This window comes from Heptranchias perlo, chromosome 35, assembly GCF_035084215.1.
Source record: "Heptranchias perlo isolate sHepPer1 chromosome 35, sHepPer1.hap1, whole genome shotgun sequence".
In the NCBI taxonomy this organism is placed as follows: Eukaryota; Metazoa; Chordata; class Chondrichthyes; order Hexanchiformes; family Hexanchidae; genus Heptranchias; species Heptranchias perlo.
The window spans coordinates 26,450,340-26,474,935 of record NC_090359.1 but is presented as its reverse complement, the minus strand read 5'-3'; the positions used below and the strand labels follow the sequence as shown (position 1 = coordinate 26,474,935).

Genomic DNA, 24,596 nt, shown 5'->3' with positions numbered 1-24,596 from the left:
ATGAGTGCACCAAAAACTACAGCGAGAAGCACATCTGTGCCACCAACTGCAGCAGGAAGCATAACACTGCCACCAACAGCAGGAAACTCAATTGCAACAACAACTACGGCAGGAAGCACAACTGCACCAGCAACCAGAGCAGGAAACACAACTGCACCACCAACCACAGCAGGAAGCACAACTGCGCCAGCAACCACAGTAGGAAACAAAACTGCACCACCAACCACAGCAGGAAGCACAACTGCACCACCAATCACAGCAGGAAGCACAACTGCACCACCAACCACAGCAGGAAGCACAACTGCAACACCAACCACAGCAGGAAGCACAACTGCATCAACAACCACAACTGGAAGCACAACTGCACCACCAACTACAGCAGGAAGCACAACTGCATCACCAACCACACCAGGAAGCACAACTGTGCCACCAACCACAGCAGGAAGCACAACTGCACCACCAACCACAGCAGGAAGCACAACTGCACCACCAACCACACCAGGAAGCACAACTGTGCCACCAACCACAGCAGGAAGCACAATTGCATCAGCAACCACAGCTGGAAGCACAACTCTGCCACCAACTTCAGCAGGAAGCACAACTGTGCCACCAATCACACCAGGAAGCACAACTGCACCACCAACTACAGCAGGAAGCACAACTGCAACACCAACCACAGCAGAAAGCACAACTGTATCAGCAACCACAGCTGGAAGCACAACTCTGCCACCAACCACAGCAGGAAGCACAACTGCGCCAGCAACCACACCAGGAAACACAACTGCACCACCAACCACAGCAGGAAGTACAACTGCATCAGCAACCACAGCTGGAAGCACAACTCTGCCACCAACCACAGCAGGAAGCACAACTGCGCCAGCAACCACACCAGGAAGCACAACCGTGCCACCAACCACACCAGGAAACACAACTTCACCACCAACCACAGTAGGAAGCACAACTGTGCCACCAACCACAGCAGGAAGCAAAACTGCACCAACAACTGCAGCACCAAGCACAACTGCACCACCAGCCACAGCAGAAAGCACAACTGCACCAACAACCACAGCTGGAAGCACAACTGTGCCACCAACCACAGAAGGAAGCACAACTGTGCCACCAACCACAGCAGGAAGCACAACTGCGCCAGCAACCACACCAGGAAGCACAACTGTGCCACGAACCACACCAGGAAGCACAACTGCACCACCAACAAAAGCAGGAAGTACAACTGCATCAGCAACCACAGCTGGAAGCACAACTCTGCCACTAACTACAGCAGGAAGCACAACTGTGCCATCAACCACAGCAGGAAGCACAACAGCATCAACAACCACAACTGGAAGCACAACTCTGCCACCAACCACAGCAGGAAGCACAACTGCAGCAACAACCACAGCAGGAAGCACAACTGCATCACCAACCGCACCAGGAAGCACAACTGTGCCACCAACCACAGCAGGAAGCACAACTGCACCACCAACCACAGCAGGAAGCACAACTCTGCCACCGAATACAGCAGGAAGCACAACTGTGCCACCAACCACACCAGGAAACACAACTGCACCACCAACTGCAGGAAGCACAACTGCACCACCAACCACAGCAGGAAGCACAACTGCATCACCAACCACAGCTGGAAGCACAACTGTGCCACCAATCACAGCAGGAGGCACAACTGTGCCGCCAACCACAGCAGGAAGCACAACTGCGCCAGCAGCCACAGCAGGAAGCACAACTGTACCACCAACCACAGCTGGAAGCACAACTGTGCCACCAACCACAGCAGGAAGCATGAGTGCACCAAAAACTACAGCGAGAAGCACATCTGTGCCACCAACTGCAGCAGGAAGCATAACACTGCCACCAACAGCAGGAAACACAATTGCAACAACAACTACGGCAGGAAGCACAACTGCACCAGCAACCAGAGCAGGAAACACAACTGCACCACCAACCACAGCAGGAAGCACAACTGCGCCATCAACCACAGCAGGAAGCACAACAGCATCAACAACCACAACTGGAAGCACAACTCTGCCACCAACCACAGCAGGAAGCACAACTGCAGCAACAACCACAGCAGGAAGCACAACTGCATCACCAACCGCACCAGGAAGCACAACTGTGCCACCAACCACAGCAGGAAGCACAACTGCATCACCATCCAAAACAGGAAGGACAACTGCACCACCAACCACAACAGGAGGCACAACTGTGCCACCAACCACAGCAGGAAGCACAACTGTGCCACCAACTACAGCAGGAAGCACAACTGCGCCAGCAACCACACCAGGAGGCACAACTGTGCCACTAACCACACCAGGAAGCAGAACTCTGGCACCAACCACAGGAGGAAGCACAAAAGCACCATCAATCACAGCAGGAAGCACAACTGCACCACCAACCACAGCAGGAAGCACAACTCTGCCACCAACTACAGCAGGAAGCACAACTGCACCACCAACCACAGCAGGAAGCACAACTGCATCAACAACCACAACTGGAAGCACAACTGCACCACCAACTACAGCAGGAAGCACAACTGCATCAACAACCACAACTGGGAGCACAACTCTGCCACCAACGACAGCAGGAAGCACAACTGCATCACCAACCACAACAGGAAGCACAACTGCACCACCAACCACAGCAGGAAGCACAACTGCACCACCAACCACCACAGGAGGAACAACTGCGCCACCAACCACAGTAGGAAGCACAACTCTGCCACCAACCACAGCAGGAAGCACAACTGCGCCAGCAACAACACCAGGAAGCACAACTGTGCCACTAACCACACCAGGAAGCACAACTGCACCACCAACCACAGCAGGAAGTATAACTGCATCAGCAACCACAGCTGGAAGCACAACTCTGGCACCAGCTACAGCAGGAAGCACAACTGTGCCACCAATCACACCAGGAAGCACAACTGCACCACCAACTACAGCAGGAAGCACAACTGCACCACCAACCACAGCAGGAAGCACAACTGTGCCACCAACCACAGCAGGAAGCACAACTGCACCAACAACTGCAGCATCAAGCACAACTGCACCACCAGCCACAGCAGAAAGCACAACTGCACCAACAACCACACCAGGAAGCACAACTGTGCCACTAACCACACCAGGAAGCACAACTGCACGACCAACCAGAGCAGGAAGTACAACTGCATCAGCAACCACAGCTGGAAGCACAACTCTGCCACCAACTACAGCAGGAAGCACAACTGCACCACCAACCACAGCAGGAAGCACAACTGCATCAACAACCACAACTGGAAGCAAAACTGCACCAACTACAGCAGGAAGCACAACTGCATCAACAACCACAACTGGGAGCACAACTCTGCCACCAACGACAGCAGGAAGTATAAATGCATCAGCAACCACAGCTGGAAGCACAACTCTGGCACCAGCTACAGCAGGAAGCACAAAAGCACCATCAATCACAGCAGGAAGCACAACTGCATCACCACCCACAGCAGGAAGCACAACTGTACCACCAACCACAACAGGAGGCACAACTGTGCCACCAACCACAGCAGGAAGCACAACTGTGCCACCAACTACAGCAGGAAGCACAACTGCGCCAGCAACCACACCAGGAAGCACAACTGTGCCACTAACCACACCAGGAAGCACAACTCTGGCACCAACCACAGGAGGAAGCACAAAAGCACCATCAATCACAGCAGGAAGCACAACTGCACCACCACCCACAGCAGGAAGCACAACTGCATCAACAACCACAACTGGAAGCACAACTGCACCACCAACTACAGCGGGAAGCACAACTGCATCAACAACCACAACTGGGAGCACAACTCTGCCACCAACGACAGCAGGAAGCACAACTGCATCACCAATCACACCAGGAAGCACAACTGTGCCACCAACCACAGCAGGAAGCACAACTCTGCCACCAACTACAGCAGGAAGCACAACTGCATCACCAACCACAACAGGAAGCACAACTGCACCACCAACCACAGCAGGAAGCACAACTGCACCACCAACCACCACAGGAAGAACAACTGCGCCACCAACCACAGTAGGAAGCACAACTCTGCCACCAACCACAGCAGGAAGCACAACTGCGCCAGCAACAACACCAGGAAGCACAACTGTGCCACTAACCACACCAGGAAGCACAACTGCACCACCAACCACAGCAGGAAGTATAACTGCATCAGGAACCACAGCTGGAAGCACAACTCTGGCACCAGCTACAGCAGGAAGCACAACTGTGCCACCAATCACACCAGGAAGCACAACTGCACCACCAACTACAGCAGGAAGCACAACTGCACCACCAACCACAGCAGGAAGCACAACTGTGCCACCAACCACAGCAGGAAGCAAAACTGCACCAACAACTGCAGCACCAAGCACAACTGCACCACCAGCCACAGCAGAAAGCACAACTGCACCAACAACCACACCAGGAAGCACAACTGTGCCACTAACCACACCAGGAAGCACAATTGCACGACCAACCAGAGCAGGAAGTACAACTGCATCAGCAACCACAGCTGGAAGCACAACTCTGCCACCAACTACAGCAGGAAGCACAACTGCACCACCAACCACAGCAGGAAGCACAACTGCATCAACAACCACAACTGGAAGCACAACTGCACCAACGACAGCAGGAAGCACAACTGCATCAACAACCACAACAGGAAGCACAACTGCACCACCAACCACAGCAGGAAGCACAACTGCAACACCAACCACCACAGGAAGAACAACTGCGCCACCAACCACAGTTGGAAGCACAACTCTGCCACCAACCACAGCAGGAAGCACAACTGCGCCAGCAACCACACCAGGAAACACAACTGCACCACCAACCACAGCAGGAAGTACAACTGCATCAGCAACCACAGCTGGAAGCACAACTCTGGCACCAGCTACAGCAGGAAGCACAACTGTGCCACCAATCACACCAGGAAGCACAACTGCACCACCAACTACAGCAGGAAGCACAACTGCACCACCAACCACAGCAGGAAGCACAACTGTGCCACCAACCACAGCAGGAAGCACAACTGCACCAACAACTGCAGCAGAAAGCACAACTGCACCACCAGCCACAGCAGAAAGCACAACTGCACCAACAACCACAGCTGGAAGCACAACTGTGCCACCAACCACAGTAGGAAGCACAACTGTGCCACCAACCACAGCAGGAAGCACAACTGTGCCACCAACCACAGCAGGACGCACAACTGCGCCACCAACCACAGCAGGACGCACAACTGTGCCACCAACCACAGCAGGAAGCACAACTGCACCACCAACCACAGCAGGAAGCACAACTCTGCCACCAACTGCAGCAGGAAGCACAACTGTGCCACCAACTACAGCAGGAAGCACAACTGTGCCACCAACCACACCAGGAAGCACAACTGAACCACCAACTAGAGGAAGCACAACTGCACCAGCAACCACAGCAGGAAGCACAACTGCGCCAGCAACCACACCAGGAAGCACAACTGTGCCACGAACCACACCAGGAAGCACAACTGCACCACCAACAAAAGCAGGAAGTACAACTGCATCAGCAACCACAGCTGGAAGCACAACTCTGCCACTAACTACAGCAGGAAGCACAACTGTGCCATTAACCACAGCAGGAAGCACAACAGCATCAATAACCACAACTGGAAGCACAACTCTGCCACCAACCACAGCAGGAAGCACAACTGCAGCAACAACCACAGCAGGAAGCACAACTGCATCACCAACCGCACCAGGAAGCACAACTGTGCCACCAACCACAGCAGGAAGCACAACTGCATCACCAACCACAACAGGAAGCACAACTGCACCACCAACCACAGCAGGAAGCACAACTGCACCACCAACCACAACAGGAGGCACAACTGCGCCAACAACCACAGCAGGAAGCACAACTGTGCCACCAACTACAGCAGGAAGCACAATTGCGCCAGCAACCACACCAGGAAGCACAACTGTGCCACTAACCACACCAGGAAGCGCAACTCTGGCTCCAACCACAAAAGGAAGCACAAAAGCACCATCAATCACAGCAGGAAGCACAACTGCATCACCACCCACAGCAGGAAGCACAACTGTGCCACCAACTACAGCAGGAAGCACAACTGCGCCAGCAACCACACCAGGAAGCACAACTGTGCCACTAAACACACCAGGAAGCACAACTGCACGACCAACCAGAGCAGGAAGTACAACTGCCTCAGCAACCACAGCTGGAAGCACAACTGCACCACCAACCACAGCAGGAAGCACAACTGCACCACCAACCACAACAGGAGGCACAACTGCGCCACCAACCACAGCAGGAAGCACAACTGTGCCACCAACTACAGCAGGAAGCAAAACTGCGACAGCAACCACACCAGGAAGCACAACTGTGCCATTAACCACACCAGGAAGCACAACTCTGGCTCCAACCACAGGAGGAAGCACAAAAGCACCATCATTCACAGCAGGAAGCACAACTGCAACAGCAACCACAGCTGGAAGCACAACTCTGCCACCAACTGCAGCAGGAAGCACAACTGCATCAACAACCACAACTGGAAGCACAACTGCACCACCAACTACAGCAGGAAGAACAACTGCGCCACCAACCACAGCAGGAAGCACAACTGTGCCACCAACCACAGGAGGAAGCACAAAAGCACCATCAATCACAGCAGGAAGCACAACTGCACCACCACCCACAGCAGGAAGCACAACTCTGCCACCAACTACAGCAGGAAGCACAACTGCATCACCAATCACACCAGGAAGCACAACTGTGCCACCAACCACAGCAGGAAGCACAACTGCATCACCAACCACAACAGGAAGCACAACTGCACCACCAACCACAGCAGGAAGCACAACTGCACCACCAACCACCACAGGAAGAACAACTGCGCCACCAACCACAGCAGGAAGCACAACTGTGCCACCAACTACAGCAGGAAGCACAACTGCGCCAGCAACCACACCAGGAAGCACAACTGTGCCACTAACCACACCAGGAAGCACAACTCTGGCACCAACCACAGGAGGAAGCACAAAAGCACCATCAATCACAGCAGGAAGCACAACTGCATCACCACCCACAGCAGGAAGCACAACTCTGCCACCAACTACAGCAGGAAGCACAACTGCACCACCAACCACAGCAGGAAGCACAACTGCATCAACAACCACAACTGGAAGCACAACTGCACGACCAACCAGAGCAGGAAGTACAACTGCATCAGCAACTCTGGCACCAGCTACAGCAGGAAGCACAACTGTGCCACCAATCACACCAGGAAGCACAACTGCACCACCAACCACAGCAGGAAGCACAACTGCACCACCAACCACAGCAGGAAGCACAACTGTGCCACCAACTGCAGCAGGAAGCACAACTGCGCCAGCAACCACACGAGGAAGCACAACTGTGCCACTAACCACACCAGGAACCACAACTGCACGACCAACCAGAGCAGGAAGTACAACTGCACCACCAACCACAGCAGGAAGCACAACTGCATCAACAACCACAACTGGAAGCACAACTGCACCACCAACTGCAGCAGGAAGCACAACTGCATCAACAACCACAATTGGGAGCACAACTCTGCCACCAACTACAGCAGGAAGCACAACTGCATCACCAATCACACCAGGAAGCACAACTGTGCCACCAACCACAGCAGGAAGCACAACTGCATCACCAACCACAACAGGAAGCACAACTGCACCACCAACCACAGCAGGAAGCACAACTGCACCACCAACCACCACAGGAAGAACAACTGCGCCACCAACCACAGCAGGAAGCACAACTGTGCCACCAACTACAGCAGGAAGCACAACTGCGCCAGCAACCACACCAGGAAGCACAACTGTGCCACTAACCACACCAGGAAGCACAACTCTGGCACCAACCACAGGAGGAAGCACAAAAGCACCATCAATCACAGCAGGAAGCACAACTGCACCACCACCCACAGCAGGAAGCACAACTCTGCCACCAACTGCAGCACCAAGCACAACTGCACCACCAGCCACAGCAGAAAGCACAACTGCACCAACAACCACAGCTGGAAGCACAACTGTGCCACCAACCACAGTAGGAAGCACAACTGTGCCACCAACCACAGCAGGAAGCACAACTGCGCCAGCAACCACACCAGGAAGCACAACTGTGCCACTAACCACACCAGGAAGCGCATCTCTGGCTCCAACCACAGGAGGAAGCACAAAAGCACCATCAATCACAGCAGGAAGCACAACTGCATCACCACCCACAGCAGGAAGCACAACTGCACCACCAACCACAGCAGGAAGCACAACTGCACCACCAACCACAACAGGAGGCACAACTGCGCCACCAACCACAGCAGGAAGCACAACTGTGCCACCAACTACAGCAGGAAGCACAACTGCGCCAGCAACCACACCAGGAAGCACAACTGTGCCACTAACCACACCAGGAAGCGCAACTCTGGCTCCAACCACAGGAGGAAGCACAAAAGCACCATCAATCACAGCAGGAAGCACAACTGCATCACCACCCACAGCAGGAAGCACAACTGCACCACCAACCACAGCAGGAAGCACAACTGCACCACCAACCACAACAGGAGGCACAACTGCGCCACCAACCACAGCAGGAAGCACAACTGTGCCACCAACTACAGCAGGAAGCACAACTGCGCCAGCAACCACACCAGGAAGCACAACTGTGCCACTAACCACACCAGGAAGCGCAACTCTGGCTCCAACCACAGGAGGAAGCACAAAAGCACCATCAATCACATCAGGAAGCACAACTGCATCACCACCCACAGCAGGAAGCACAACTGTGCCACCAACGACAGCAGGAAGCACAACTGCGCCAGCAACCACACCAGGAAGCACAACTGTGCCACTAACCACACCAGGAACCACAACTGCACGACCAACCAGAGCAGGAAGTACAACTGCATCAGCAACCACAGCTGGAAGCACAACTCTGCCACCAACTACAGCAGGAAGCACAACTGCACCACCAACCACAGCAGGAAGCACAACTGCATCAACAACCACAACTGGAAGCACAACTGCACCACCAACTACAGCGGGAAGCACAACTGCATCAACAACCACAACTGGGAGCAGATCTCTGCCACCAACCACAGCAGGAAGCACAACTGCATCACCAATCACACCAGGAAGCACAACTGTGCCACCAACCACAGCAGGAAGCACAACTGCATCACCAACCACAACAGGAAGCACAACTGCACCACCAACCACAGCAGGAAGCACAACTGCACCACCAACCACCACAGGAAGAACAACTGCGCCACCAACCACAGTAGGAAGCACAACTCTGCCACCAACCACAGCAGGAAGCACAACTGCGCCAGCAACAACACCACGAAGCACAACTGTGCCACTAACCACACCAGGAAGCACAACTGCACCACCAACCACAGCAGGAAGTATAACTGCATCAGCAACCACAGCTGTAAGCACAACTCTGGCACCAGCTACAGCAGGAAGCACAACTGTGCCACCAATCACACCAGGAAGCACAACTGCACCACCAACTACAGCAGGAAGCACAACTGCACCACCAACCACAGCAGGAAGCACAACTGTGCCACCAACCACAGCAGGAAGCAAAACTGCACCAACAACTGCAGCACCAAGCACAACTGCACCACCAGCCACAGCAGAAAGCACAACTGCACCAACAACCACACCAAGAAGCACAACTGTGCCACTAACCACACCAGGAAGCACAACTGCACGACCAACCAGAGCAGGAAGTACAACTGCATCAGCAACCACAGCTGGAAGCACAACTCTGCCACCAACTACAGCAGGAAGCACAACTGCACCACCAACCACAGCAGGAAGCACAACTGCATCAACAACCACAACTGGAAGCACAACTGCACCAACTACAGCAGGAAGCACAACTGCATCAACAACCACAACTGGGAGCACAACTCTGCCACCAACTACAGCAGGAAGCACAACTGCATCACCAATCACACCAGGAAGCACAACTGTGCCACCAACCACAGCAGGAAGCACAACTGCATCACCAACCACAACAGGAAGCACAACTGCACCACCAACCACAGCAGGAAGCACAACTGCAACACCAACCACCACAGGAAGAACAACTGCGCCACCAACCACAGTTGGAAGCACAACTCTGCCACCAACCACAGCAGGAAGCACAACTGTGCCACCAATCACAACAGGAAGCACAACTGCACCACCAACTACAGCAGGAAGCACAACTGCACCACCAACCACAGCAGGAAGCACAACTGTGCCACCAACCACAGCAGGAAGCAAAACTGCACCAACAACTGCAGCACCAAGCACAACTGCACCACCAGCCACAGCAGAAAGCACAACTGCACGAACAACCACAGCTGGAAGCACAACTGTGCCACCAACCACAGTCGGAAGCACAACTGTGCCACCAACCACAGCAGGAAGCACAACTGTGCCACCAACCACAGCAGGACGCACAACTGCGCCACCAACCACAGCAGGAGGCACAACTGTGCCACCAACCACAGCAGGAAGCACAACTGCACCACCAACTACAGCAGGAAGCACAACTCTGCCACCAAATACAGCAGGAAGCACAACTGTGCCACCAAATACAGCAGGAAGCACAACTGAACCACCAACTAGAGGAAGCACAACTGCACCAGCAACCACAGCAGGAAGCACAACTGTGCCACCAACTACAGCAGGAAGCACAACTGCGCCAGCAACCACACCAGGAAGCACAACTGTGCCACGAACCACACCAGGAAGCACAACTGCACCACCAACAAAAGCAGGAAGTACAACTGCATCAGCAACCACAGCTGGAAGCACAACTCTGCCACTAACTACAGCAGGAAGCACAACTGTGCCATCAACCACAGCAGGAAGCACAACAGCATCAACAACCACAACTGGAAGCACAACTCTGCCACCAACCACAGCAGGAAGCACAACTGCAGCAACAACCACAGCAGGAAGCACAACTGCATCACCAACCGCACCAGGAAGCACATCTGTGCCACCAAACACAGCAGGAAGCACAACTGCATCACCAACCACAACAGGAAGCACAACTGCACCACCAACCACAGCAGGAAGCACAACTGCACCACCAACCACAACAGGAGGCACAACTGCGCCACCAACCACAGCAGGAAGCACAACTGTGCCACCAACTACAGCAGGAAGCACAACTGCGCCAGCAACCACACCAGGAAGCACAACTGTGCCACTAACCACACCAGGAAGCGCAACTCTGGCTCCAACCACAGGAGGAAGCACAAAAGCACCATCAATCACAGCAGGAAGCACAACTGCATCACCACCCACAGCAGGAAGCACAACTGCACCACCAACCACAGCAGGAAGCACAACTGCACCACCAACCACAACAGGAGGCACAACTGCGCCACCAACCACAGCAGGAAGCACAACTGTGCCACCAACTACAGCAGGAAGCACAACTGCGCCAGCAACCACACCAGGAAGCACAACTGTGCCACTAACCACACCAGGAAGCGCAACTCTGGCTCCAACCACAGGAGGAAGCACAAAAGCACCATCAATCACATCAGGAAGCACAACTGCATCACCACCCACAGCAGGAAGCACAACTGTGCCACCAACTACAGCAGGAAGCACAACTGCGCCAGCAACCACACCAGGAAGCACAACTGTGCCACTAACCACACCAGGAACCACAACTGCACGACCAACCAGAGCAGGAAGTACAACTGCATCAGCAACCACAGCTGGAAGCACAACTCTGCCACCAACTACAGCAGGAAGCACAACTGCACCACCAATCACACCAGGAAGCACAACTGTGCCACCAACCACAGCAGGAAGCACAACTGCATCACCAACCACAACAGGAAGCACAACTGCACCACCAACCACAGCAGGAAGCACAACTGCACCACCAACCACCACAGGAAGAACAACTGCACCACCAACCACAGTAGGAAGCACAACTCTGCCACCAACCACAGCAGGAAGCACAACTGAGCCAGCAACAACACCACGAAGCACAACTGTGCCACTAACCACACCAGGAAGCACAACTGCACCACCAACCACAGCAGGAAGTATAACTGCATCAGCAACCACAGCTGGAAGCACAACTCTGGCACCAGCTACAGCAGGAAGCACAACTGTGCCACCAATCACACCAGGAAGCACAACTGCACCACCAACTACAGCAGGAAGCACAACTACACCACCAACCACAGCAGGAAGCACAACTGTGCCACCAACCACAGCAGGAAGCAAAACTGCACCAACAACTGCAGCACCAAGCACAACTGCACCACCAGCCACAGCAGAAAGCACAACTGCACCAACAACCACACCAAGAAGCACAACTGTGCCACTAACCACACCAGGAAGCACAACTGCACGACCAACCAGAGCAGGAAGTACAACTGCATCAGCAACCACAGCTGGAAGCACAACTCTGCCACCAACTACAGCAGGAAGCACAACTGCACCACCAACCACAGCAGGAAGCACAACTGCATCAACAACCACAACTGGAAGCACAACTGCACCAACTACAGCAGGAAGCACAACTGCATCAACAACCACAACTGGGAGCACAACTCTGCCACCAACTACAGCAGGAAGCACAACTGCATCACCAATCACACCAGGAAGCACAACTGTGCCACCAACCACAGCAGGAAGCACAACTGCATCACCAACCACAACAGGAAGCACAACTGCACCACCAACCACAGCAGGAAGCACAACTGCAACACCAACCACCACAGGAAGAACAACTGCGCCACCAACCACAGTTGGAAGCACAACTCTGCCACCAACCACAGCAGGAAGCACAACTGTGCGACCAATCACAACAGGAAGCACAACTGCACCACCAACTACAGCAGGAAGCATAACTGCACCACCAACCACAGCAGGAAGCACAACTGTGCCACCAACCACAGCAGGAAGCAAAACTGCACCAACAACTGCAGCACCAAGCACAACTGCACCACCAGCCACAGCAGAAAGCACAACTGCACCAACAACCACAGCTGGAAGCACAACTGTGCCACCAACCACAGTCGGAAGCACAACTGTGCCACCAACCACAGCAGGAAGCACAACTGTGCCACCAACCACAGCAGGACGCACAACTGCGCCACCAACCACAGCAGGAGGCACAACTGCGCCACCAACCACAGCAGGAGGCACAACTGCACCACCAACTACAGCAGGAAGCACAACTCTGCCACCAACTACAGCAGGAAGCACAACTGTGCCACCAACTACAGCAGGAAGCACAACTGTGCCACAAACCACACCAGGAAGCACAACTGAACCACCAACTAGAGGAAGCACAACTGCACCAGCAACCACAGCAGGAAGCACAACTGTGCCACCAACTACAGCAGGAAGCACAACTGCGCCAGCAACCACACCAGGAAGCACAACTGTGCCACGAACCACACCAGGAAGCACAACTGCACCACCAACAAAAGCAGGAAGTACAACTGCATCAGCAACCACAGCTGGAAGCACAACTCTGCCACTAACTACAGCAGGAAGCACAACTGTGCCATTAACCACAGCAGGAAGCACAACAGCATCAACAACCACAACTGGAAGCACAACTCTGCCACCAACCACAGCAGGAAGCACAACTGCAGCAACAACCACAGCAGGAAGCACAACTGCATCACCAACCGCACCAGGAAGCACAACTGTGCCAGCAAACACAGCAGGAAGCACAACTGCATCACCAACCACAACAGGAAGCACAACTGCACCACCAACCACAGCAGGAAGCACAACTGCACCACCAACCACAACAGGAGGCACAACTGCGCCACCAACCACAGCAGGAAGCACAACTGTGCCACTAACCACACCAGGAAGCGCAACTCTGGCTCCAACCACAGGAGGAAGCACAAAAGCACCATCAATCACAGCAGGAAGCACAACTGCATCACCACCCACAGCAGGAAGCACAACTGTGCCACCAACCACAGCAGGAAGCACAACTGCGCCAGCAACCACACCAGGAAGCACAACTGTGCCACTAACCACACCAGGAACCACAACTGCACGACCAACCAGAGCAGATAGTGCAACTGCATCAGCAACCACAGCTGGAAGCACAACTCTGCCACCAACTACAGCAGGAAGCACAACTGCACCACCAACCACAGCAGGAAGCACAAGTGCATCAACAACCACAACTGGAAGCACAACTGCACCACCAACTACAGCAGGAAGCACAACTGCATCAACAATCACAACTGGGAGCACAACTCTGCCACCAACTACAGCAGGAAGCACAACTGCATCACCAATCACACCAGGAAGCACAACTGTGCCACCAACCATAGCAGGAAGCACAACTGCATCACCAACCACAACAGAAAGCACAACTGCACCACCAACCACAGCAGGAAGCACAACTGCACCACCAACCACTACAGGAAGAACAACTGCGTCACCAACCACAGCAGGAAGCACAACTGCGCCAGCAACCACACCAGGAAGCACAACTGTGCCACTAACCACACCAGGAAGCACAACTGCACCACCAACCACAGCAGGAAGTATAACTGCATCAGCAACCACAGCTGGAAGCACAACTCTGGCACCAGCTACAGCAGGGAGCACAACTGTGCCAGCAATCACACCAGGAAGCACAACTGCACCACCAACTACAGCAGGAAGCACAACTGCGCCAGCAACAATACCAGGAAGCACAACTGTGCCACTAACCACACCAGGAAGCACAACTGCACCACCAACCACAGCAGGAAGTATAACTGCATCAGCAACCACAGCTGGAAGCACAACTCTGGCACCAGCTACAGCAGGAAGCACAACTGTGCCACCAATCACACCAGACAGCACAACTGCACCACCAACTACAGCAGGAAGCACAACTGCACCACCAACCACAGCAGGAAGCACAACTGTGCCACCAACCACAGCAGGAAGCAAAACTGCACCAACAACTGCAGCACCAAGCACAACTGCACCACCAGCCACAGCAGAAAGCACAACTGCACCAACAACCACACCAGGAAGCACAACTGTGCCACTAACCACACCAGGAAGCACAACTGCACGACCAACCGGAGCAGGAAGTACAACTGCATCAGCAACCACAGCTGGAAGCACAACTCTGCCACCAACCAGAGCAGGAAGCACAACTGCACCACCAACCACAGCAGGAAGCACAACTGCATCAACAACCACAACTGGAAGCACAACTGCACCACCAACCACAGCAGGAAGAACAACTGCGCCACCAACCACAGTTGGAAGCACAACTCTGCCACCAACCACAGCAGGAAGCACAACTGCGCCAGCAACCACACCAGGAAGCACAACTGTGCCACCAACCACACCAGGAAACACAACTGCACCACCAACCACAGCAGGAAGTACAACTGCATCAGCAACCACAGCTGGAAGTACAACTCTGGCACCAGCTACAGCAGGGAGCACAACTGTGCCACCAACCACAGTAGGAAGCACAACTGTGCCACCAACCACAGCAGGAATCACAACTGTGCTACCAACCACAGCAGGACGCACAACTGCGCCACCAACCACAGCAGGAGGCACAACTGTGCCACCAACCACAGCAGGAAGCACAACTGCACCACCAACCACAGCAGGAAGCACAACTCTGCCACCAACTACAGCAGGAAGCACAACTGTGCCACCAACCACACCAGGAAGCACAACTGAACCACCAACTAGAGGAAGCACAACTGCACCACCAACCACAGCAGGAAGCACAACTGTGCCACCAACTACAGCAGGAAGCACAACTGCGCCAGCAACCATACCAGGAAGCACAACTGTGCCACGAACCACACCAGGAAGCACAACTGCACCACCAACAAAAGCAGGAAGTACAACTGCATCAGCAACCACAGCTGGAAGCACAACTCTGCCACTAACTACAGCAGGAAGCACAACTGTGCCATCATCCACAGCAGGAAGCACAACAGCATCAACAACCACAACTGGAAGCACAACTCTGCCACTAACCACAGCAGGAAGCACAACTGCAGCAACAACCACAGCAGGAAGCACAACTGCATCACCAACCGCACCAGGAAGCACAACTGTGCCACCAACCACAGCAGGAAGCACAACTGCAACACCAACCACAACAGGAAGCACAACTGCACCACCAACCACAGCAGGAAGCACAACTGCACCACCAACCACAACAGGAGGCACAACTGCGCCACCAACCACAGCAGGAAGCACAACTGTGCCACCAACTACAGCAGGAAGCAAAACTGCGACAGCAACCACACCAGGAAGCACAACTGTGCCACTAACCACACCAGGAAGCACAACTCTGGCTCCAACCACAGGAGGAAGCACAAAAGCACCATCATTCACAGCAGGAAGCACAACTGCACCACCACCAACAGCAGGAAGCACAACTGTGCAACTGAGTACAGCAGAAAGCACAACTGCGCCACCAACCACAGCAGGAAGTACAACTGCATCAGCAACCACAGCTGGAAGCACAACTCTGCCACTAACTACAGCAGGAAGCACAACTGTTGCAGCAATCACACCAGGAAGCACAATTGCACCACCAACGACAGCAGGAAGCACAACCGCACCACCAACCACAGCAGGAAGCACAACTGCATCAACAACCACAGCAGGAAGCACAACTGCATCAACAACCACAACTGGAAGCACAACTGCACCACCAACTACAGCAGGAAGCACAACTCTGCCACCAACTACAGCAGGAAGCACAACAGTGCCACCAATCACAGCAGGACGCACAACTTCGCCACCAACCACAGCAGGAAGCACAACTGTGCCACCAACCACAGCAGGACGCACAACTGCGCCACCAACCACAGCAGGAAGCACAACTCTGCCACCAACCACAGCAGGACGCACAACTGCGCCACCAACCACAGCAGGAAGCACAACTGCACCACCAACCACAGCAGGAAGCACAACTCTGCCACCAACTACAGCAGGAAGCACAACTGTGCCACCAACCACACCAGGAAGCACAACTGAACCACCAACTAGAGGAAGCACAACTGCACCACCAACCACAGCAGGAAGCACAACTGCATCAACAACCACAACTGGAAGCACAACTCTGCCACCAACTGCAGCAGGAAGCACAACTGTGCCACCAACCACAGCAGGAAGCACAACTGTGCCACCAACCACAGCAGGAAGCATGAGTGCACCAATAACTACAGCGAGAAGCACAACTGCACCACCAACCACAGCAGGAAGCACAACTGCATCAACAACCACAACTGGAAGCACAACTGTGCCACCAACCACAGCAGGAAGCACAACTCTGCCACCAACCACAGCAGGAAGTACAACTGCACCAGCAACCAGAGCAGGAAGCACAACTGTACCACCAACGAGAGGAAGCACAACTGCACCACCAACCACAGCAGGAAGCACAACTGCATCAACAACCACAACTGGAAGCACAACTCTGCCACCAACTGCAGCAGGAAGCACAACTGTGCCACCAACCACAGCAGGAAGCACAACTGTGCCACCAACCACAGCAGGAAGCACAACTGTGCCATCAACCACAGCAGGAAGCACAACTGCATCAACAACCACAACTGGAAGCACAACTGTGCCACCAACCACAGCAGGAAGCACAACTCTGCCACCAACCACAGCAGGAAGTACAACTGCACCAGCAACCAGAGCAGGAAGCACAACTGAACCACCAACTAGAGGAAGCACAACTGCACCACCAACCACAGCAGGAAGCACAACTGCATCAACAACCACAACTGGAAGCACAACTCTGCCACCAACTGCAGCAGGAAGCACAACTGTGCCACCAACCACAGCAGGAAGCACAACTGTGCCACCAACCACAGCAGGAAGCATGAGTGCACCAATAACTACAGCGAGAAGCACAACTGCACCACCAACCACAGCAGGAAGCACAACTGCATCAACAACCACAACTGGAAGCACAACTGTGCCACCAACCACAGCAGGAAGCACAACTCTGCCACCAACCACGGCAGGAAGTACATCTGCACTAGCAACCAGAGCAGGAAGCACAACTGTACCACCAACCACACCAGGAAACACAACTGCACCACCAACCACAGCAGGAAGTACAACTGCATCAGCAACCACAGCTGGAAGCACAACTCTGGCACCAGCTACAGCAGGGAGCACAACTGTGCCACCAATCACACCAGGAAGCAAAACTGCACCACCAACTACAGCAGGAAGCACAACTGCACCACCAACCACAGCAGGAAGCACAACTGTGCCACCAACCACAACAGGAAGCAAAACTGCACCAACAACTGCAGCACCAAGCACAACTGCACCACCAGCCACAGCAGAAAGCACAACTGCACCAACAACCACAGCTGGAAGCACAACTGTGCCACCAACCACAGTAGGAAGCACAACTGTGCCACCAACCACAGCAGGAATCACAACTGTGCTACCAACCACAGCAGGACGCACAACTGCGCCACCAACCACAGCAGGAGGCACAACTGTGCCACCAACCACAGCAGGAAGCACAACTGCACCACCAACCACAGCAGGAAGCACAACTCTGCCACCAACTACAGCAGGAAGCACAACTGTGCCACCAACCACACCAGGAAGCACAACTGAACCACCAACCAGAGGAAGCACAACTGCACCACCAACCACAGCAGGAAGCACAACTGTGCCACCAACTACAGCAGGAAGCACAACTGCGCCAGCAACCATACCAGGAAGCACAACTGTGCCACGAACCACACCAGGAAGCACAACTGCACCACCAACAAAAGCAGGAAGTACAACTGCATCAACAACCACAACTGGAAGCACAACTCTGCCACTAACCACAGCAGGAAGCACAACTGCAGCAACAACCACAGCAGGAAGCACAACTGCATCACCAACCGCACCAGGAAGCACAACTGTGCCACCAACCACAGCAGGAAGCACAACTGCAACACCAACCACAACAGGAAGCACAACTGCACCACCAACCACAGCAGGAAGCACAACTGCACCACCAACCACAACAGGAGGCGCAACTGCGCCACCAACCACAGCAGGAAGCACAACTGTGCCACCAACTACAGCAGGAAGCAAAACTGCGACAGCAACCACACCAGGAAGCACAACTGTGCCACTAACCACACCAGGAAGCACAACTCTGGCTCCAACCACAGGAGGAAGCACAAAAGCACCATCATTCACAGCAGGAAGCACAACTGCACCACCACCAACAGCAGGAAGCACAACTGCAGCAACAACCACAGCAGGAAGCACAACTGCATCACCAACCGCACCAGGAAGCACAACTGTGCCACCAACCGCACCAGGAAGCACAACTGCAACACCAACCACAACAGGAAGCACAACTGCACCACCAACCACAGCAGGAAGCACAACTGCACCACCAACCACAACAGGAGGCACAACTGCGCCACCAACCACAGCAGGAAGCACAACTGTGCCACCAACTACAGCAGGAAGCAAAACTGCGACAGCAACCACACCAGGAAGCACAACTGTGCCACTAACCACACCAGGAAGCACAACTCTGGCTCCAACCACAGGAGGAAGCACAAAAGCACCATCATTCACAGCAGGAAGCACAACTGCACCACCACCAACAGCAGGAAGCACAACTGTGCAACTGAGTACAGCAGAAAGCACAACTGCGCCACCAACCACAGCAGGAAGTACAACTGCATCAGCAACCACAGCTGGAAGCACAACTCTGCCACTAACTACAGCAGGAAGCACAACTGTTGCAGCAATCACACCAGGAAGCACAATTGCACCACCAACGACAGCAGGAAGCACAACCGCACCACCAACCACAGCAGGAAGCACAACTGCATCAACAGCCACAACTGGAAGCACAACTGCATCAACAACCACAACTGGAAGCACAACTGCACCACCAACTACAGCAGGAAGCACAACTGCATCAACAACCACAACTGGAAGCACAACAGTGCCACCAATCACAGCAGGACGCACAACTTCGCCACCAACTACAGCAGGAAGCACAACTGCATCAACAACCACAGCAGGAAGCACAACTGCATCAACAACCACAACTGGAAGCACAACTGCACCACCAACTACAGCAGGAAGCACAACTGCATCAACAACCACAACTGGAAGCACAACAGTGCCACCAATCACAGCAGGACGCACAACTTCGCCACCAACCACAGCAGGAAGCACAACTGTGCCACCAACCACAGCAGGACGCACAACTGCGCCACCAACCACAGCAGGAAGCACAACTGCACCACCAACCACAGCAGGAAGCACAACTCTGCCACCAACTACAGCAGGAAGCACAACTGTGCCACCAACCACACCAGGAAGCACAACTGAACCACCAACTAGAGGAAGCACAACTGCACCACCAACCACAGCAGGAAGCACAACTGCATCAACAACCACAACTGGAAGCACAACTCTGCCACCAACTGCAGCAGGAAGCACAACTGTGCCACCAACCACAGCAGGAAGCACAACTGTGCCACCAACCACAGCAGGAAGCATGAGTGCACCAATAACTACAGCGAGAAGCACAACTGCACCACCAACCACAGCAGGAAGCACAACTGCATCAACAACCACAACTGGAAGCACAACTGTGCCACCAACCACAGCAGGAAGCACAACTCTGCCACCAACCACAGCAGGAAGTACAACTGCACCAGCAACCAGAGCAGGAAGCACAACTGTACCACCAACTAGAGGAAGCACAACTGCACCACCAACCACAGCAGGAAGCACAACTGCATCAACAACCACAACTGGAAGCACAACTCTGCCACCAACTGCAGCAGGAAGCACAACTGTGCCACCAACCACAGCAGGAAGCACAACTGTGCCACCAACCACAGCAGGAAGCACAACTGTGCCACCAACCACAGCAGGAAGCACAACTGTGCCATCAACCACAGCAGGAAGCACAACTGCATCAACAACCACAACTGGAAGCACAACTGTGCCACCAACCACAGCAGGAAGCACAACTCTGCCACCAACCACAGCAGGAAGTACAACTGCACCAGCAACCAGAGCAGGAAGCACAACTGAACCACCAACTAGAGGAAGCACAACTGCACCACCAACCACAGCAGGAAGCACAACTGCATCAACAACCACAACTGGAAGCACAACTCTGCCACCAACTGCAGCAGGAAGCACAACTGTGCCACCAACCACAGCAGGAAGCACAACTGTGCCACCAACCACAGCAGGAAGCATGAGTGCACCAATAACTACAGCGAGAAGCACAACTGCACCACCAACCACAGCAGGAAGCACAACTGCATCAACAACCACAACTGGAAGCACAACTGTGCCACCAACCACAGCAGGAAGCACAACTCTGCCACCAACCACGGCAGGAAGTACATCTGCACTAGCAACCAGAGCAGGAAGCACAACTGTACCACCAACCACAGCAGCAAGCACAACTGCATCAACAACCAAAGCTGGAAGCACAACTGAGCCACTGAGTGCAGCAGGAAGCACAACTGCAGCAACAACCACACCAGGAAGCACAACTGTGCCACCAACTGCAGCAGGAAGCACAACTGCACCACCAACCACAGCAGGAAGCACAACTGCGCCAGCAACCACAGTAGGAAGCAAAACTCTGCCACCAACCACAGCAGGAAGCACAACTGCACCACCAACCACAGCAGGAAGCACAACTGCACCAACAACCACAGCAGGAAGCACAACTGTGCCACCAACTACAGCAGGAAGCACAACTGCACCACCAACAAAAGCAGGAAGTACAACTGCATCAGCAACCACAGCTGGAAGCACAACTCTGCCACTAACTACAGCAGGAAGCACAACTGTGCCATCAACCACAGCAGGAAGCACAACAGCATCAACAACCACAACTGGAAGCACAACTCTGCCACCAACCACAGCAGGAAGCACAACTGCAGCAACAACCACAGCAGGAAGCACAACTGCATCACCAACCGCACAAGGAAGCACAACTGTGCCACCAACCACAGCAGGAAGCACAACTGCAACACCAACCACAACAGGAAGCACAACTGCACCACCAACCACAGCAGGAAGCACAACTGCACCACCAACCACAACAGGAGGCACAACTGCGCCACCAACCACAGCAGGAAGCACAACTGTGCCACCAACTACAGCAGGAAGCAAAACTGCGACAGCAACCACACCAGGAAGCACAACTGTGCCACTAACCACACCAGGAAGCACAACTCTGGCTCCAACCACAGGAGGAAGCACAAAAGCACCATCATTCACAGCAGGAAGCACAACTGCACCACCACCAACAGCAGGAAGCACAACTGTGCAACTGAGTACAGCAGAAAGCACAACTGCGCCACCAACCACAGCAGGAAGCACAACTCTGCCACTAACTACAGCAGGAAGCACAACTGTTGCAGCAATCACACCAGGAAGCACAATTGCACCACCAACGACAGCAGGAAGCACAACCGCACCACCAACCACAGCAGGAAGCACAACTGCATCAACAGCCACAACTGGAAGCACAACTCTGCCACCAACTACAGCAGGAAGCACAACTGTGCCACCAACTACAGCAGGAAGCACAACTGCATCAACAACCACAGCAGGAAGCACAACTGCATCAACAACCACAACTGGAAGCACAACTGCACCACCAACTACAGCAGGAAGCACAACTGCATCAACAACCACAACTGGAAGCACAACAGTGCCACCAATCACAGCAGGACGCACAACTTCGCCACCAACCACAGCAGGAAGCACAACTGTGCCACCAACCACAGCAGGACGCACAACTGCGCCACCAACCACAGCAGGAGGCACAACTGTGCCACCAACCACAGCAGGAAGCACAACTGCACCACCAACCACAGCAGGAAGCACAACTCTGCCACCAACTACAGCAGGAAGCACAACTGTGCCACCAACCACACCAGGAAGCACAACTGAACCACCAACTAGAGGAAGCACAACTGCACCACCAACCACAGCAGGAAGCACAACTGCATCAACAACCACAACTGGAAGCACAACTCTGCCACCAACTGCAGCAGGAAGCACAACTGTGCCACCAACCACAGCAGGAAGCACAACTGTGCCACCAACCACAGCAGGAAGCATGAGTGCACCAATAACTACAGCGAGAAGCACAACTGCACCACCAACCACAGCAGGAAGCACAACTGCATCAACAACCACAACTGGAAGCACAACTGTGCCACCAACCACAGCAGGAAGCACAACTCTGCCACCAACCACAGCAGGAAGTACAACTGCACCAGCAACCAGAGCAGGAAGCACAACTGTACCACCAACTCGAGGAAGCACAACTGCACCACCAACCACAGCAGGAAGCACAACTGCATCAACAACCACAACTGGAAGCACAACTCTGCCACCAACTGCAGCAGGAAGCACAACTGTGCCACCAACCACAGCAGGAAGCACAACTGTGCCACCAACCACAGCAGGAAGCACAACTGTGCCATCAACCACAGCAGGAAGCACAACTGCATCAACAACCACAACTGGAAGCACAACTGTGCCACCAACCACAGCAGGAAGCACAACTCTGCCACCAACCACAGCAGGAAGTACAACTGCACCAGCAACCAGAGCAGGAAGCACAACTGAACCACCAACTAGAGGAAGCACAACTGCACCACCAACCACAGCAGGAAGCACAACTGCATCAACAACCACAACTGGAAGCACAACTCTGCCACCAACTGCAGCAGGAAGCACAACTGTGCCACCAACCACAGCAGGAAGCACAACTGTGCCACCAACCACAGCAGGAAGCATGAGTGCACCAATAACTACAGCGAGAAGCACAACTGCACCACCAACCACAGCAGGAAGCACAACTGCATCAACAACCACAACTGGAAGCACAACTGTGCCACCAACCACAGCAGGAAGCACAACTCTGCCACCAACCACAGCAGGAAGTACATCTGCACTAGCAACCAGAGCAGGAAGCACAACTGTACCACCAACCACAGCAGCAAGCACAACTGCATCAACAACCAAAGCTGGAAGCACAACTGAGCCACTCAGTGCAGCAGGAAGCACAACTGCAGCAACAACCACACCAGGAAGCACAACTGTGCCACCAACTGCAGCAGGAAGCACAACTGCACCACCAACCACAGCAGGAAGCACAACTGCGCCAGCAACCACAGTAGGAAGCAAAACTCTGCCACCAACCACAGCAGGAAGCACAACTGCACCACCAACCACAGCAGGAAGCACAACTGCACCAACAACCACAGCAGGAAGCACAACTCTGCCACCAACTACAGCAGGAAGCACAACTGCGCCAGCAACCACACCAGGAAGCACAACTGTGCCACGAACCAAACCAGGAAGCACAACTCCACCACCAACAAAAGCAGGAAGTACAACTGCATCAGCAACCACAGCTGGAAGCACAACTCTGCCACCAACGACAGCAGGAAGCACAACTGTGCCATCAAGCACAGCAGGAAGCACAACTGCATCAACAAC

General features: G+C 54.0%; 1 protein-coding gene across 1 annotated transcript; it reads left to right on the top strand.

Moving 5' to 3' along the window:
* On the top strand, window positions 1-24,137 carry LOC137302317 (serine-rich adhesin for platelets-like). The gene is made up of 26 exons (XM_067971955.1): window positions 1-198; window positions 860-948; window positions 1,610-1,999; window positions 2,117-2,449; window positions 3,224-3,766; window positions 3,974-4,276; window positions 5,828-6,550; window positions 6,848-7,342; window positions 7,730-8,062; window positions 8,147-9,022; window positions 9,260-9,752; window positions 9,970-10,551; window positions 10,692-10,846; window positions 10,991-11,836; window positions 12,761-13,093; window positions 13,808-14,140; window positions 14,879-15,160; window positions 16,205-16,717; window positions 17,873-18,568; window positions 19,043-19,345; window positions 19,433-19,945; window positions 20,000-20,305; window positions 21,251-21,466; window positions 21,581-21,856; window positions 22,124-22,606; window positions 23,822-24,137. The coding sequence occupies exons 1-26, from the start codon at window positions 1-3 to the stop codon at window positions 24,135-24,137; spliced, it is 10,929 nt and encodes a 3,642-aa protein (XP_067828056.1).
* Window positions 24,138-24,596: the final 459 nt, after the last annotated feature.

What these genes read in the sequence shown, in the direction of transcription:
- LOC137302317 (XM_067971955.1), top strand. Translation starts at nt 1, where the DNA reads ATGAGTGCACCAAAAACTACAGCGAGAAGCACATCTGTGCCACCAACT. An exon ending in ACCACCAGCCACAGCAGAAA is followed by an intron (nt 8,063 to 8,146) that starts GCACAACTGCAC and finishes CACCAACCACAG; the next exon opens with CAGGAAGCACAACTGCGCCA. An exon ending in GCCACCAACCACAGCAGGAG is followed by an intron (nt 18,569 to 19,042) that starts GCACAACTGTGC and finishes CAACCACAACAG; the next exon opens with GAAGCACAACTGCACCACCA.